This window comes from Balaenoptera ricei, chromosome 11, assembly GCF_028023285.1.
Source record: "Balaenoptera ricei isolate mBalRic1 chromosome 11, mBalRic1.hap2, whole genome shotgun sequence".
NCBI classification, from domain to species: Eukaryota; Metazoa; Chordata; class Mammalia; order Artiodactyla; family Balaenopteridae; genus Balaenoptera; species Balaenoptera ricei.
The window spans coordinates 76,118,402-76,136,555 of record NC_082649.1 but is presented as its reverse complement, the minus strand read 5'-3'; the positions used below and the strand labels follow the sequence as shown (position 1 = coordinate 76,136,555).

The 18,154-nt window shown below is 39.8% G+C and overlaps 1 protein-coding gene across 5 annotated transcripts in view; it reads left to right on the top strand.

Annotated features, from left to right (window-relative positions):
• The window catches only part of CFAP20DC (CFAP20 domain containing), a 291,020-nt gene that overhangs the window by 250,039 nt on the left and 22,827 nt on the right, over positions 1 to 18,154 (top strand). For 2 of the 5 annotated variants that reach the window (XM_059940072.1, XM_059940067.1), the window contains 2 exons: positions 2,876 to 2,970; positions 15,485 to 15,854. In XM_059940072.1, coding sequence (XP_059796055.1) covers positions 2,876 to 2,970; positions 15,485 to 15,597 — 208 coding nt within the window. In that variant the 3' untranslated portion in view covers positions 15,598 to 15,854. Of the gene's footprint in view, positions 1 to 2,875; positions 2,971 to 7,392; positions 7,464 to 15,427; positions 15,855 to 18,154 lie in introns of those variants that run through there. The other 3 variants (XM_059940070.1, XM_059940069.1, XM_059940068.1) reach the window with 3 other exon arrangements.

Here is an 18,154-nt window from a genome sequence, read left to right as displayed (position 1 = left end):
AACAGACTGGAAGGGATGAAAGAAATCTAACTCTTACTGAATATGCTTTTCTGTAAAAGTTTGACTTTTGAACTGTTAATATTTTACCTACTCAAAACAACAAAAGTAATAAAAATCAAGAATGAGGAGAAAAACTTAATACAAACAGAAGCAAATGACGCTAACTATGTTTCAAATTAAGAATGTAACCACACTGAAGAGGTAGGAAAAAGAACTAGCCTAAGTAAACTTTGAACATGGTATTTTGACTAATGAAAAAAAGAACCATAAACAGAGAATCCTAGAGAGTAGGTTTGGAGTGTTTTATTGGTTGTTTTGTTTTGTTTGCTTAGTTTTGTTTGAAACTACTTTTGGCGTGTTCTGTACTTCAGAAAGTAAGTAAATATACTGAGGCTAATGGGAGCCAGGTTTCTCAGTGTCAGAAAGGAGAAAGGAAAGATGGAAATGACTCTGTGGTATTATATTAGTATTAGAAGAAGCAATATGACCTCATGGTTATAGACCAGGGGCCGACAAACATTTCTGTAAAAGGCCAGATCACAAATATTTAACTCTGTCATCATAGCACAAAAGCTGTCATAGACAATACGTAAAAAGGTGAACGTGGCTGTATTCCAATAAAACTTTATTTATGGACACTGAAATGTGAATTTTATATAACTTTCATGTATCATGAAACATTGCTATTTTAATTGATTTCAACCATTAAAATATATAAAAACTATTTTTGGTTTGCAGGCCTTACAAAAACAGGCAGTGGGCCAGACTTGGCCCATGGGCATAGTTTACCAACCCTTGATAGAGAGATGATGATAGATAGATGATAGATAGATAGATAGCAAATGTGATAAAATGTTTAAATTGGAGAATCTGGGTGAAGGATATATAGTTCTTTGTACTCTTGAAACTTTTCTATAAATCTGAAATTACTTTAAAACAAACAAAAATCACAAAAAGAAAAACTCTGTATTTCCCATAGCTACTGCTGACAAGAAAAACATTAACCAAATCATTGGCCTAAGAAGTAATGTCTTGCCTTTTATAACATCTGCTTTTCCTGCATGTCCATGGACCACGGTAGAAGCTACTACTGCCATCGTGTGGAGTTTCTAATTTGTCGCTGGAGTGTCATCATATGATAATATTATTTTTCTCCTGTTCATCTTTGCTCTCCATCTCTCTTGCCGAGTAATGAAGCCACTGGGCTAGTAATTTGTATGTGACCTTGTAATTTTCTGTAATGTAGGAATTTTTTGGTCTGCTATAATTAAATGGACTAAGTAAAAGGTGCTTATCAGAAAATGCCCCATTAGCTTGGAAGTCTGTGACAAATCCTTTCTGATGTCCTTAATGTGTTATTATGAAATTCAATTACACAGCAAGCTCACCTTGCTTATTTCACAAGCCATAATCTGGTGATAGCTAAGGTGAGCAGTGAGTGAAAGTATCTTAAAATAATACAAATAGGAATTGGATAATTTTTACATTAAGATCCTTTTTATACAAGAAGAGTAAATGGCTTGCAAAGAAAACTTCTATTGTATAGACTTGAAATCATTCTACAATCCTTGGCTGGTTTAATTCCAGCAGAATCCAATTCCTACCTTGGTTTATCATTGTGGGTACAGCCATACTATGGTCTTCATTGATAATGAAGATGATAGTGGTCATAGCTGAAATTTTTTGACAGCAGCTCTGTACCCAGATCCATACCAAACGTTTTTCATCCATTTTTTTCATTTCATCTTAACGACAAAACTCTGGTCCAATCTCCTTTTTATACATAAGGCTTAGTGATGGTATAAGTGACGTGGCAAAGTTCTCACATTTCGGAAACATGGTGCCAGGATTGGCCTAGAGAGCCAGTGCTCTTAGTTACTGGTCGGGACTGTCTCCCATTGTAGATAAAGACAGCAGGAAATGCAGAAATTTAGAAAGAAATTTTTTGGTCATGAGGACATGTTCCTGTTGAGAAGAATAAAGTCAATGACACAGGCTGCTGATATCAATGCAAGAAATATAATTCACTTTGGAAGATCCTTCACATTCCCCTTCCTGCTCTGTTCCCGTGAAGAACCTCAATAGCAAGTTTACAGATGAGAAAGAGTTGAAGTAGAACACACAGTGACTCATGCCTTCAGGATGTCACTGACTTATATCACACCCACCCAGGTATCTGCTAGAGGGAGCAGAGAAACAGGAAAAGAATGGAAAGAAGGAAAGTAAAGAGACTGGGAATGAGGTTGGAAGTTGGAGGCAGAGGGACGGGGAATGCAGGAGGTGCTTTCTAAAGTGGCTTCGCCCCCATTCATACCAGGAGAACTGAAGTATTGAGCCACTCAAGGCCCCAAAGGCCCTCACTCTCCCTTCTTTTGTCCTCCCCTGCCCTAAAGCCCCAAGTGAATGCATACCAGCTCCCACCATCATGGCTGGTCCATGACAGCTCCAAGACTAACTTCTCTTTTGAATCACCAAATGGACTCTTGTCATTCATGACATGTAACTTTGTCAGGCTTTCTTATCCAAAGGTCCTAAGGAGCTTTGTCTCTGCTGCATTTCTTCTTAGCTGTTGAAATAATTTTCTTAGGTAAGAGGAGCTGTGCTATCGTTGACGATCAACAGTAATAAACGTTTGAGAGGAACAGTCATCATCATTTAGTTGGTGTATTTATTGAACAGCTAGTTAGTTAAGTAATTGTGTATTTACAGATCTATAAAACTGAATATTAATTTCTGGACATCTTATTTTCTGAAATATGAAGAAGGGAAAAATGTGTTTTTGTGGAAGCCCCAGGGAGTTAAAAATCCAGGAGAAAGGTAAAATCTATATATGGAATTACAAACATGTGGTTCATTTATTTTCTTTTCTTTTTAGGGACTGGTTAAATATGCTGAGCCCACCGATTGTTCCTCCCAGTCAACAGCCAGCAGAGCGGCATCAGGATTCTTCCGGAAGCTTGAGTGCTCAAGGTGGGAATATGAAAAACACCAAGCTTAAAAAATAAAAATAATTAACTATAAATAGAGAAAATCAGTCACTTTGAGATGCCACTGTTTTTATTAAATGCTGATCACTTAGGCTCACACACCCAAAATGAGGTAATCTGTGCTTCATTTTATAGGATGATAGGTTCTTTGCAACTAAAAGGAATTTAAAAGAGAAATTGTCCTTGTTATCCTGAAGGTTAATCCATGGGCGAAATATAGTTTAAGGCATAAGAGCATGACTTTGGTGTCAAATTGACCTTCATCTGAATTCCAACTCTAGCAATTCCTGCTGTGTGACTTTTATGCATTTCAGTTTTGTAAAATAAGACGAATAATAGATGGTGCCCACCTGCAAGTTTTTCATGAAGATTCAGTGAGGTATACTGTATATGAAATACTTGGGATAGTGCCTACCAAATACCAGTTGTTAGTATTATTATAAAGCAGACCCAATACTCCAGCATCACAGAGATCCATGTTTTCGTTAATACAGATGTACAGCCGTTTCATTAAAGCAAAGGCTGTCACAGAGCTATGATGAGTAGTAGTAGTAATAGAAAAATTAGAAGGAAGCAGGGATGAAAATTTGCCTGGGGTTCTCTTTGTTGACGAGAGCCACAAAGATGAACCGTTTAGTTTCTGGCTGTGAGCAGGGAATGTAACAGTCAGGAGTGTGTAGAGGAGGAACATAAAAGAATCTTCGTCAGACACAGAGAGGTGGAGATGGGAAGGGTGGGGGGAGATCTAAAATGCATAGCTGGAGTGACAGACAACCTCAGAGTGGGACTCCCTGAGATAGCTTTCCCAGTTGGATTATAAAGATGGAAGCTCTATATCTATGGTTTAAAAAAAAAAAGGAACTGAAACCAGTATAAATTACTCCAACAAAGGTGCCAGGGTTTTTTTTCCCTAATTGTCCCAGGGAGAAAGTGGAGCATCCCATTTTTCTTCAGGTATGCAGCGTTCAGAGTGAGAGCTCATACATCTTGAGTTGTGCATTTTGGTTGCCCAAGGGATGGAGATGTCGCTGTGATTTACTATCTGATATAGATGCTGCCCCTCAAATTGAGCCTCTTTTTCGGGGTGTACGTTTATAATTACTCATGACAGAAAAACAGCATCTTGGCTGTCAGGAGGAGTCCTTGCTGTGAGGAAACAGGTAATATTTTAAGTATCCTAAATAAGCCACAGGAGAGTGTGGTCTTTAAGCAAAGGCACCCAAGATCTGTAGTGGTGATGAGTGGCTGAAAGGATGTCTTAAAGTTGCCATTGCAAAGTGATGTTTTGACAGCAGGGGCTCAATTATGTTGAAGGTAAACAGAACTTGCACGGAGGACAAATTAACAAATTAAATTCCAAGAATTGTAGAAATGTTCTGGCCAATGTTAACCAGATCTGGTACCCCTTCTCCCTGTCACCCTAGATTTCCATCTGGTATCCCTTTCCCTCTTCTGATAAACTTGGATAGTTTGTAGTTAATGAAAACCATCAAAAAGTAGTGTTTCCTATTTGCTTTATCTTTACATGTCATTGGCTTAGTTTTAGACAAAGTAGCATACGCTTACCAATATACGGAGCTAGTGTTTCCATCTGTTCTTATAAAGTGTTTGTCAAAGAAAAATAATAGGCTCAAGCATCCAGTGTATACCATCAGAAGGAGAAGGGAGGCACAGTTGTGAGTAGTCTGGGACTCTTCCTGGGTTTCTGTTGCACAATACCTTAACTCAGCACCTAATATATGCCAGACACTGTGCTCAGTGATTACATTTAGTCCTCACAAGTAAGTCAGACAGAGAAAGACAAGTATCATGATATCACTTATATGTAGAATCTAAAATGTGATAGAAATGAACTTTTATACAAAACAGAAACAGACTCACAGATGTAGAAAACAAATTTATGGCTACTTAAGGGGAAGGTTGGGGGGAGGGATAAATTAGGAGTTTGGGATTAGCAGATACACACTACTATATATAAAATAGATAAACAACAAGGTCCTACTGTATAGCACAGGGAACTGTATTCAATATCTTGTAATAAACTATAATGGAAAGGAATACGAAAAAGAATATATATATACACATACACATAACTGAATCACTTTGCGGTACGCCAGAAACTAACACAACATTGTAAATCATTATACTTCAATTTTTTAAAAAAAGAGAATGTAAAAAAGAAATTTAGTCCTCCCAGCAGCACCATGAGGAAGATACTAATTTTGTATACGCAGTTGTTATTTTTTACAGCTGAAGAAACTGAGGCAGCAAGCTCTTGAATAATTTGTGTAAAGTTAGTCATTGGCAGAGCTGGGATTTAAACCCAAGCAGCCTGGCCCCAGAGCCCAACCACTGTTTTTATTTTTTAATTTTTTTGGCTTTGAACCAAGTAAATAAATTACCTAATCAAAAAAATACTATATATAAACCAGGAATTGAAAAATTACTTTTCTGTTGAGAGTTCCAATCGACAGGAAAACAAATTAAAACATCTCAAGGGCTAAGTAGCTAAGTCCTTTCAGAAAAAAGAAAAGCAGACCTCTGGTCACCTGTTTCAGGCCTGGACCTGCCTCCCCTGCCGCCCCCCACCCAGGCTTGTCAGAAATGACTGGTGGCCACACTCCCTCCAGGGGGGTGAGTGGCTGAGGGGTGTAGTTACCGTGTTGACCAGATCTAGGGCAAGGCCAAGGGAGTGAGGGGCTGAATGAAGGGCAAGATGACTAGAGTGGGGGACTGCCCGGCCTGGGTGGTCGCTGTGCCCATCTTCTCCAAGGCCTCTCTAGACGACCTTATCTGAGTAGGTCAGGCTCTCTCACCTCACCTAGTGCCTTTTCGTCACAGCCTTTTCACAGTTTGTAACTTGTGATTCGTTTACATGTTTATTGCCTTTTTTCCTAGGAAGCCTAAGAGTTTTTAAAAGCAGAGACTGTCACTTTGCTCACTCCTAGATCCCTAGTACCCTGAAATTTCTGGCATATATTAGATACGCTGGATTCTCATTAGAAGGAAGACAGGAAGGGAGAAAGGGAGGAAAAAGAGGGAGAGAAATGTTATTCAACTGGTCATTTCTTGTAACAACCTTAGAAGGAAAAAAACAGGGTAATTCATTGAAATCTGACTTTCAGTTTTTCCCCCAATTCCAATTTTTTGGTATATTAGGCATATTTGTAAAATTTAACAATGAGAGTATTGAACTTAGACCCATACATTTTAGCAATTAAAACAGTTATAGGTCACCTTATGCGGTCGCTCTTAAACTTTACTTATAAGCAATGAAAACTTTTCTGTCAAGTGAAATCTCATATGGAATCCCAATAAGTAAAGGAGTTAAAAGCAGAACTGCTCTGGGTGAAGTGGGAGTTATGGTCTCAGAACCCTGCCGCGGGGCCCTAACAAACCAGTTAAAAGCACTGATGTAGTTCATCACCCTCAATTTGACCTTGCCCAAGGTCAAAGGCTCAATCAGAGTTAGGATTTGGATCCAGTCTTCCTCCACATCAGTGCCTTTCTGCAGAACCATTGCACTGGGATGTGAAGGTGGTTTTGAAGGCTCGTTCACAGGAAAAGAGGCTCTTCCATCTTCAGACTTCTAGGATAAACATAATAATAGCTAATGTTTATTTCATCTTCCAGTGGCCCAGGCCTACATGTGCACTTTAATTCTCAGAATAGCCTACTGAGACGTAGGTACTATTATTACCCCCATTTTACACATGGACACTGGTACTTAGAGCAGGGAAGTGACACGATGAACCACCACATCTCCATCAGAGATGGAGAGGCCGAGATGTATCCATGCAGCTAGAGGCATAACTGCATTCTAACAGCAGGGAAAGATGGCCTAACCAATACGTAACTCTAGAAAACTTGCCCCAGCCCATACAAAAGTAAATGCATGCATTATACCTGGCCCTAGAGTCCCTTCTTTATTCAGTACAAATTTGTGTCACAGCCCCAGTTTCTACTAGACCAGAATGTCTCAAGTTCGTGAATTCCATCTTGAAATGAATGGCCCGGCTCCCAGCAGAGCCAAGCAGCCAGCAGGAACAGCACTGTACTCCGCGCCATTCGACTGGATGGAGAAACGGGCAGCTCTCAGCTGGGCCATAGTACATTTGCCAAATATCAATTACCATGGGCACGGGTGCCCTTAACACTTACGAAAAATGTGTTTTTCTGGAGACCGTGTGAAATGTAAAAATGGGAAGTTAAGATTTCAGAACTTACTCAAGAAAACTACCAAACTGACCTTTTGAAAATGAACCAGACTTTGCTCGAAGAATAGTTGTCAATTTGTTTTTGACATTTGTTCCTCTACAGCTATGACCCTTAAATTATTCATGCTTACCAGCTCCAAAATGGAATAATAATGCCTCTCTTCAGGCCTGTAAACCTTTTTTTGCAGGTTGCATGGATTTTGAGTGAGAAAGACACTCAGAAGGGCTTTTGGAGTTGCCAGAGTCTCATAAAAATAACATTCTCATACCTTTTGTACGGCAAAGCCACAGAAGATATTCCTTTATGAACATTAATTAATCTCCCACAAGACATAAATAGGCAGCGGATGCTTATTTTATAGGTGTAATATCCAAATTACTATTAAAGAATTTATAGAAATCTCATGACGCCTCACAGCTAACCAGAGAGAGGGGAACCTGGCCGCCTGTCCTGGGTCCAACAGAGGAATCCTTTCACAGTTCTGTTTCCCGCCATGCAATTATTTGACGTTTACCTAATACGCTGAGTCTAAAAGCAGTCTTCCAAAATCTGTTTTATTAGTCATCGCACCAGACGTTATGCTTCATCGAACAACCGTGGTACCCACAGTGCTTAACATGGACGTTGTAGGACATTGTAAACGCTGCATAAATATTTGATGAGTAGAATGAGTGAATCTTCTGCCCATGGGAAACAGGATGATTTGGTCTACTTTTTGGATCTTCCCTGTATCTTGAAGATTTATTCAAAATGCAAAGGAGAACTTCCCCTAAAAAGGCAATATTGACAATCAAAGTAATAATAGAAGCCAGCATTAATAAAGCACATGCCCAGCGCTGTGTTGAGTTTTCCTGTGCATTACCTCTCAGTGACTTCTCCTAACACTTACTGGTATAGGGCTGTGCTGTTTCCCCACTGTATGGGTGAGGTTAGGGTCACAGCGCCACTGATTGTGGAGCAGAACACTGACCAAGGCCTGTCGGACTGGACTGTCTGTACCCTTAAGCCCCACACTGTGATAGAACCACAGAATTCCCATTTAGGTCAGTAAGAAATACACAGCTGAAATGTCCAGTGCAGTTTTTTTAATTTAGGTAGTTTTCTTTCTTGAGCCTTTCTGGATAAAATAGTACTCTCTTTAGAATTCTCCTTAGACCCACAGAGCCCCCGCCTCAACTCTCGGCTTGTGAAATGATTTGTTAGCATTTTCAGGCATACCTTTGTGATATTGCGCGTTCTGTTCCAGACCACCGCAATAAAACAAATATCGCAATAAAATGAGTCTGGTTTCCCAGGGCATATAAAAGTTGTATTTACACTACACTGTTGTCTATGAAGTGTCTAATAGCATTACATCTTTTAAAAATGTGCATACCCTAATTTAAAAATACTTTATTGCTAAAATATGCATCATCTGAGCCTTCAGTAGGTTGTCATGGTAACATCAAAGATCACTGATCAAAATCACCATAACAAATATAATAATGCAAAAGTTTGAAATATTTTGAGAATTATCAAAATGTGACAAGAGACACAAAGTGAGCAAAAGCTGTAGGAAAAATGGTGCCATTGGACTTGCTCAACGTAGGGTTGCCACAAACCTTCAATTTGTAAAAAGGACAATAAATCGAAGCGCAAAAAAACAAGTTATACCTGTATGACATTCTTGAATCCAGATTCCTTCCCCTTCCCCTGTGAGGCAAGTAGTTGCCTTTTGGTCTCTGATTAACCTTGGGGCAAGGAAGTATTTTCTTATGCAGCTTTCAGGGTCCGGGGGGTGTCTTCTCTGCATAGAAGAAGTGATTAGAGGGGGGCAGTCAGCCCTCTCACTATATAAAGAAATGCCTTCTTTTCAGGCATACTGGAAGTGAACCCTCTAGTAGAGAAGTAAACACACTGATGGGTGTCTGAGGCTCTCTCCTATTCCAGAACCACCCCCCACCTACTTATTCCCCAAATGTACAACAGAGGGGCCTTGGCCCAGGATGTGGTCCTAGATTCCATTGCTGGAATTGGGATACATTTCCCCCTGGCTGCAGCGTTGCCACCTTGCCTGAAATCAGGCCCTGGAGATACTACAGGCTTTGTAGGCTTCAGAGCTCAATAGTCTGACTAGGGACCTTCCTTCATGTGCAACAAAAAGCATTCAGAGTGGTACTTCACATATTTACAAGTGCACATAAATGTCTTGTGAGGTATTCCCCAGCTTCACTGCAATATAATTGACATATAACATTATGTTAATTTAAGGTGTACAACGTGATGATTTGATATACAAGGGCACATTTGAATCACATTTGTAAGCAGAGACTACCTGGAAAGAATGAAATTGCAAGAATTCCTAACTAGTCATCCAAATTCTTCAACGTGTCGTTTTAAGTGGCATTTTCCGAGTAAAATGTAGCCGCTACGAGATTTTACAAAAGGAGTGATGTACTTATTTCCCAAATGAAACCTGAACTGTAATCTTGGCATATCATTTGCCTTCCAAAAAACAATATAGCTTTCTAATAGAAGAAAGTACATTTTCATCCTTTTTATTCCTTTATTGGTCATTTATCTTTCTCCCATTTGAGGGCACATATTTGCCGAGAAACAAATCTCAACAGTTCACTTTCTCCAGTTTTAGTGCAAGTTAATTTTGCCCTACTGTGACATAAGTTGGTGGAAGAGTTTGCAAGCACCTGGTGCTCAGCAGAATCTTATCTAAAATGTCATCTTTATTGATCCAAAGGCTGACTGTTCCCAGTGGTGATCCGTCACCATTGAATTGTGTAAACAATAGTGTATTAGTATGCACATAAAGATACAGTCAGTCAGTTTCCAAGATCTATAAGAGAGAAAATGCATTAACTTGTAAAAAAAAAAACAACTCCAGATGGCAGCGTCAGAAAATCGAAAATCAAGTACAGTGTCTTGATTCAGAGATTTTAAATCTGATAAACTGGTGCCACATCATTTATTTTCAAGCTTGAAGACTGAGCTTCTGCATATAGGTTCTCTATTAGCTACAGTTAAAATGCATTAAATATAGATAATTAAGCATTTATATTAATTGACTCAAAAGGTGAACTGGAGGAATTATCTGCTCACACTGATCTAACCAAGGGGAGGGCAGCTAATATTGCTGTGTTTGGTCTGACTCCGTTGGTTTTTCTTCTGTTATTGCCATTAACCAATTTCAAAGTGGATGAAGCTGAAAGTTTGTAAGTAGATTATTATCTGAAAGGCAATTTTATTTCACTAGAAATGGCTTTATTATGTGAAGAAGAGTAAAAATGTAATTTGGACCCCTGTCCCGATGCTCTTAGTCTGGTAGCAGAGAATGGTTTTATTTGTTAATTTGTCCTTTTAGAGTTTCTGTAGCCAGTCTTTAAATAGAGCAATTTAGCATTTGGGAGAAAAGCGAACTCTGCACTATCCAAGAATTTAATTGAAAATTACCCCATACCCATGCACAATAATTACCTTTCAAAACATTTCCCATTGCTTGACATCACAGTGGTAATTGCTTAACAATATTATAATTTCATTACGTAGAGATTACAGTGGCAAAATGATGTAAGTTGGAGGCTTTGAAAATTAAGTTATAATGAAAACAAAACCATTTGTGCAAGTTTAAAGCACTTATTTCAATATAAAGTTATACATAATATCACCCAATTTTTGTATGAATGTCATTGTTGGTAGAGTTCCAAAATTCACGCATTTAAAGCTTTAGTACTAAAAACCACAAAACCTGCTTTTTAGTCCCATGGTTATAATGCATGCAGTTCCAGTTCTACAGCGATATGTATTGGAATGAATGCATTTCTATAGCAGTTATTGCTTCAGTTTGCATGCATTATGTAGCCAAACCTCTACTAATGAATTGGATCCACCTTGATCCCTTTGCAGTTGGATGATAAAGACCCATGGCCCGTTACAACGGTTATTTTCGTTTTGAAAGGCTCCTGACTAGTTGTAAAAATGTATTGAGTTTTCTAATTTAATAACACCAGCTTAGGGCTTCCCTGGTGGCGCAGTGGTTGAGAATCTGCCTGCCAATGCAGGGGACACGGGTTCGAGCCCTGGTCTGGGAAGATCCCACATGCCGCGGAGCGACTGGGCCCGTGAGCCACAATTACTGAGCCTGCGCGTCTGGAGCCTGTGCTCCGCAACAAGAGAGGCCGCGATAGTGAGAGGCCCGCCCACCGTGATGAAGAGTGGCCCCCGCTCGCCGCAACTAGAGAAAGCCCTCGCACAGAAACGAAGACCCAACACAGCCAAAAATAAATTAATTAATTAATTAATTTAAAAAAAAAAAAGTTTCCCAGGGTTGCCCTCTGTAGTGGAGTCTGGCTCCATTTAAAAAAAAAAAAAAAAAAAAACCACCAGCTTAAAATTTTATCTTTTTGGAAAGTACAAGCACAGAATGCACTAAACAATTATATAGCATATAACTCTTATGTGCCAGAGGTCAGAATTTCCCCCAATGTGTTGATGCAGTAAAAACAAGACATTGGATGGCAGGTCTTTGAGAAAATTTGACTTATAATTATTTACCTCAGTAATATGTGGTTTTAATATCACACCTGATGGAAAAAATTAGTGTTACTTTTTTGAAAAATACATGATTTTTGATATAAGAACTTTTTATTTAAAGATGAATTAATTATAATATCCTGTATAAAATTAGTAGGGGGCTTTGTGTTTCATTCAAACCTTTTTTTTAGTAGTAAAAAATCAAACAGATACAGTTTTGGGGTAGGGAGTGAGGTATAAATGAACACATCCCTCTCGTGTCTAACTCAGATATCTTATGTTTTCCATAATGATTATAACATTTGCTGAGTACTCACTGTGTGTGTGCTGAGTGTTATCTTATTTAGTTCTCATAGGTACTATAACAGGTACTATTACTATCCTTACTTTACATATGAGGAAACTGTGGCTGAGTAGTGAATTTTCTCAATGTCCCACAGCTGTGAAATGGTAGAAATGGGATTTGGACCCAGATCTATCTGACTTCATTGTCTAAATGTCTAAATTCTGCCTGTCTCTCTGAAGTCTTTTCTTTATATTTAAGCTTTATCAATGCTGTTCTGAGTTACTAAAAAAGCTGTAGCCTATTGTTTATGATTTATTTATTGTATTGTTATTATTCCTAATAGTAATAGTAGAGATTATTTATTGAACAACTACCATGTGCTCTGTGCTATGCATATTACCCAGTATCCAACTTAGTCCACAAAGCCCTATGAAATAAGGTTATTCCCATTTTAAAAATGAGCAAACGAAGGTTCAGTGAGGTAAAATATCTGTAAACAGCCTAAGGGCATGCAGGTGGTGAGCAGCGGCGCTCCCATCCATCCCCAGGTTTGTTGGATTCTAGAGCCCAGGGGTGCTCTTAGCCGCTCCCAGTTTAACTCCTCATTAATCTTTAGTAGCTGTTTTTGTTTTCATGTGTGTATGTCACATATACAACTAGGCTGTCTCATCCATAACCAGACTGCTCAGTCACGTAGCAAGCACACAGTGGTTACTTACTGATCACCTGATTTTGTTCCGTTCTCTGAAGTAGCCCCAATATGAAAGGGTTGATGGATTGAATATCTGAAAGTAAAGGACATGCACACTCTCCTTTGATGTGCAGAAGTGACCCAGGGGATCATCTTCAATATGAAACAGCCACTTGAAAAGCATTCCCACCCTCTCCTACTTAGAGGAGGAGGGTGGAGGCAAGGCCCTAGGGACCACTCTTAAGGTAACAATAGAAAATAAAGGAAAGGCAGCCTGCCTTCTCTGAGTTCCTGTTCTTAATCAGAAACTGTGCAAGGTGCTCAGGTCAGCTACCACCATCAATGTGACCGTTAGCTAAGTCCTCTCATATTTCAAGGATGCAAGAAGCCACTGCAGCCAAGAGTCACAAAAACTCATCAAAGGCACCATACGGGTCATTGGATCTGGCCCCCTGTCCTACACAGGGTTCATCTACAAATCTCACACAAATGATTGCCCCAGTCCCCGCTTCACCCTCCCTAGAGTCCACGTTCCATTTCCTGGTCAGCTCCAGTGTCTAGAAAATTCTTCCTTGTGCTGAGCCAAAATCTGGCTCCTTGTAACTTTCACCCATTGATCCTGTTGCTTTCTCTTGGAACCCCACAACATCTTCTTAATTTCCCATTCATTTGCCACCCTTTATATACGTGAAGCCAGAAGGGCTGTTGTCACTTCCATCAAGCCTTCCCTTTTCTGGAGTTACTAAGCTCAGTTCCTTTGGGCCTATTGAGCTAGTTGCCTTTGCCCCTCCCACAAGGACTGTCTCATCTTTGTCAGTGGTTTTGGAAATATGAAAAAGCAAAGTTCTTTTGTTTCCAAAACTGATGTCTTTAAATGTAGGACACCTTTACAAATTTTTACTTTCCATATTTAAATCCCCATAATGTAATAGCTTCCAATTGAATGTGTTACACCAGTATTGTGTTAACAATATGATTGAGCAGGTATGGTCAAAAGAACACTGAACTGGGAATCTGGAAACCCAAGTTCATCCCTGACTCTGCCTCTAACTCACCAAGTGACCTCAGATGAGCTGCTTAACTTTGCAGACCCTGTTTCCCTCATCCATAAAACGGGCGCGATAATTCCTGCCTCTTTCACAGGATCATAACAGTCAAATGAGCTACTGCATGAGAAAGTGCTTTCTAAACCATTGGGGGTTCTGCTAGTTGAGATGTTACTAAGCAAGGCAGATGAAATCATTCTTCTGTTAAACCCCACTTTTTAAGAACTGCTGGCACTGCGTGCAACTCACCAGAGAGTCCGCTGATTTCTTGTTTCCCCCAGATCACTGCACTCTTTGAAAACAGGGCCTCTCTCTTATATCTTCATATTCCCAACACCTGGCTTGGTGCCTGGGGCGGGGAAGGATCATGTTAAATGTTTTTGGGTGGTTAGAAGAAGGATAGGCAGAGGAATGGCTGTGGTACGGTTTCAAACCCCCACTCCACCATTTTGTCACCACTTCCTTGGCCTTAACTCCAGTTCGTCACTGTCCTGACGGTGTCCATGCACCAGCTTAATCTGATTTTGGCTGGGTAAGGTGAGGTCCCACCACCACCACCACTACCACCGCCTTCCCTTCCTCGGGGCAGTGACGCTTAAGATCACAGCTTTGTTTCACAGTCATTGATTCACCCTTTCAAAAGGTACTCAGTATTTACTGAGCCTCTGTTCTGTGTCAGCCCTGCCCATGCCCACCATCCAAGCCCCTCCAAAACTGACCCTGGTGAGCTTGTAGCCCAAAGGTTTGGTTTTCTTTGGTCCTTAGTAGCCTGTGCTAAGGAAGAGAGACAACTGTTGTCTTAATCATCCCCTCCTCCCTGAGCCTGCTCTGGTCCTCTCCAGCTGAGGGAGGTCTTGCCCTCCCAGCCTCCAAGCCTATTACATGGATTTTGAGAAGTACTCAGAAGGCACTCGCTTGCTAGTGCTAGTGATGGCATCAAGTACATAAGTACTGAGCACAATGATGGGCACATACAAGGTGGTCAGGAAATATCTTAGTAAAGCTTTTTTTTTTTTTCATTCCATGCCATTTGTTGAAAACCAACCAAACCTTGCTAACCTTGCTGGTTACTTAGGCGGTAGGTGTTCTCTTCATCCAAACCATCTAAATAGCTGTCACTAGAAAAAAAAAATCAAGCCATGTTCATTTTCCCAGCAAATTTGACAGATCTTGCTACCACTAATAAAATTACAGATCATCTGACATTGTTTTCCATATGTGTTCTATGCTTTAAGTATCATATTTCTAAACATTATTTTAATTCATGTTTATTTGGTAGTCTTTTTAGGTTGTATGAATGGGGATTGAGCTCTTTATTAGATCATTTAATTTGCGCTGTTTGGCATTTGTGCAGCTCTGGCCCATGAAGAAGTCTAGAGCTGTGATAATCAAATTTTGAATCCTGTTCAAGTATCCCTAATCCTCATAACTCTGTAGTCCTTTGGCCCTCTTCCTTAATCCTTTCTCCTCCCTGCCAGCTCTCCACGCTCATTTTTCTTGTACTTTATAGCGGATCTGGCCCCTGTGATCACCGTTTCTTCTCTGTCTTACACTGCAAGTATAGAGTTATCACATCTGCAGCGCTCCTCCATTCCAGCACTGACATCCTGCCCGCATAAGGACAGTCTCCCAGGAAAGATGGTGATTCCTGCTTCCTTGCCCTTCTCTGTTGCAGTTTAAGAATTACGGGCCAGGCCAGCAGCTAACATGACGGTGGTTCCCCTTCCCACAGGTGGAGAAGACCTGAGTGTGGAAGAGGACGAGGAAGTGCTGACTCTGCTGTATGACCCATGTCTGAACTGTTACTTTGATCCCCAGACTGGGAAATACTACGAGTTGGTGTAATGCCTCCTTCCAGGGCAAAGAATGGCCACCCCAGGCGGAGCAGGATAGCAGTTCTGACTGGCATCACAATGCATGTGTTGGCCAGGACCATGGAATCAACAGTAACTAAGAGAAGTGAAGTTAGTTTGTACATAGTGTTCAATGTTAAGACTACCTACGTTCTTTTTGTAGATGGGTGTGATTTTTTGGAACTGTGAAGGAATTAATACAGAGATAAGATTTTAGAACTTTGAATTGGTTCTTATTTGTTGGTTCTCATCCTACATATAATTTTGTTTATTTCATATAATTTTATGTAAACGAATTAAGAGTTATTAATGCAAATTTTTTGCAATGTTAATCTGTAAATGATGGCTTGATATACAGAAAAGGTATTCTTGTTTAAAAGATATCTGGGTACCTTTTATTTTATTACCTATTTGTATTAAAAATAAAGTATGATGGTCAGAAGAATGCCTTTTAAACTGCTTCTTTTTATTTACCCCACTTTCTTTACCAGAATATTCCTAGATGGTATTTACCTTTCCTTAGATTATTAGAAAAAGGATTAACTGTGAAGTAGTCAGACTTTATGACCATATTTTATTGGTACCGACCTCGCTATTTCCATTTCATTATAGTTCATCCAGAGTTTGCCAAAGATCACAACATCGTTAATAACTTAAGCTGCTTAGCTCTGTGCTTTTTTTTTTTTTTTTTTTAACCAGTTATCTATGAATTCTAATAATACGATCCAAATCTAGTGCCATGGATCCAAATTTAATAAGAGGTCACCCATTTGAACACCCCACATACCTCACCACTCCTGTGACTTGGACCTGGAGAAATGGAGGAGGCTTCCTTTGGTCTTTAGAATATGTCACTGTAACTCTGCTCGCTGCATCACAAGGAAAAATATCATGTACTTCCTGAATTCGAGTAGACCAGCCTTGAATTGTGTGCCAAGTATATAAATATTGAGCTCAAGGAAGTACTTTTTATGTTAGCTGGCATGTTTTGTTACTTAATAAAGATTTTTTAATGAAGAAGAGTACCATTGGAAATGAAAAATTATTGGTGTACAGTTGGATTTAATGGCAGTACTATAATTTCATTTAATGTTGCTTGATGGAGGAAATAAGAGCTCTTTTTTCAGGAGTAGATTTGGGCTCCTGTTCAAAGGATCTATTTAGAACCGTGCTGGTATTTGATAAGCTTTTAATCCTATTGTTCACAAAGAATACCTTTGTTATGAATATTTCTCCAAGATCTTCATACTTACAAAATGCAGAAAAAACTGCAGCTTCAGAAAGCATGCAGGATGATAAAAAGAGTTGGTTATGACCTTGAAGATTGGAGTAGGACTTGGAAAGCCTTGTTCCTTCTTTAGTGAGTCTCAGGATCATCCACATAAATAGGGGAGTCAACTAAATGTCTATACTAGTTAAGATGTGAAGTTACAAATATCAAAAACATCATGAGCTAAAAGTAATTAAGGATACAAGAGTGCCTCGTGAACCCCCAAACAGAATGCTGCAAGGCCTCTGAGTGGACTCAAGCTAGAACCTAGAAAACTCTGTTGGGATTCTTGAACTGCAAGCAACAGACACCCTTGATCCCAGAATTCAAAGAGTTGTTGAACAATCAGACCCCAGGAGGCACAGGAATCAGGCAGCTCCAGGGATCCTATAGTAGGAACTATCAGTTTCTCTCGACAATGGTCTCCAAAATCACGGTGCCACCTTTTTCTGCCTTGAGTCTCTGCTCAAGGAGCAAGAGGCTGGTAGGCTTGACTTCTCGGTTATCCCCAGGACTACATGGAATGGAAACAAGATAGTTCCTGAAGAAGAGGGTGCTATTAACAAAATGGAGAGGGGCACTAAGCAGGCAAAAATGACAGATGTCTACCCTGGGCATCTAAAAATGTTGTCTCTGCGACTCACCTCTGATCCATTTTGCCCATCTCTTCTCTCTTCTCTCTCCCCAAAATTTTCTCAGCTATTCAGTCCACCCACCGGAACAGTTTGCCAACCACAGCCCATACATCCAACCACACAGAAATATTAACTCTCAATTTCAATTCAAATATCCCAGACTTGGGATTCCAACTGGCCCACTTTGGTCCAATGGCCATCAGAACCCTCTTCTGTGGATGGTGGAGAAAGGCAGTTAAGGAGTTTCTCATGAACCAAGCAGACACTCCAAAAATTATCTACCACAAGGTCATATTTTACACTTTGTTTGTTTAAAAGGAGTAGCTTCAATTTCTGTTGAGATTTCTATAGAAGAATTGAAAAATAGAAATAGATGTGCTTCACACTGCCAATTTTAAACCAAAATGGTACAGCAAGATTACTTGGAAATTCATTGACTGGGCTATATGGCTTCACTTATCAAATTTTGCTGCATATGAGAATCTCCTGGGAAGTTTATAAAAATACTTCTATACCTAGGTTTCACCCCCAGAACGTTTGATTTGATTGGTCTTGGGTGCACCCTGGGCATTAGAAAATTTTAAAACCTCCCCTGGCAATTCGAATGTGTAGTCATGCTTGAGAACCACAGTTATAGATCAGAT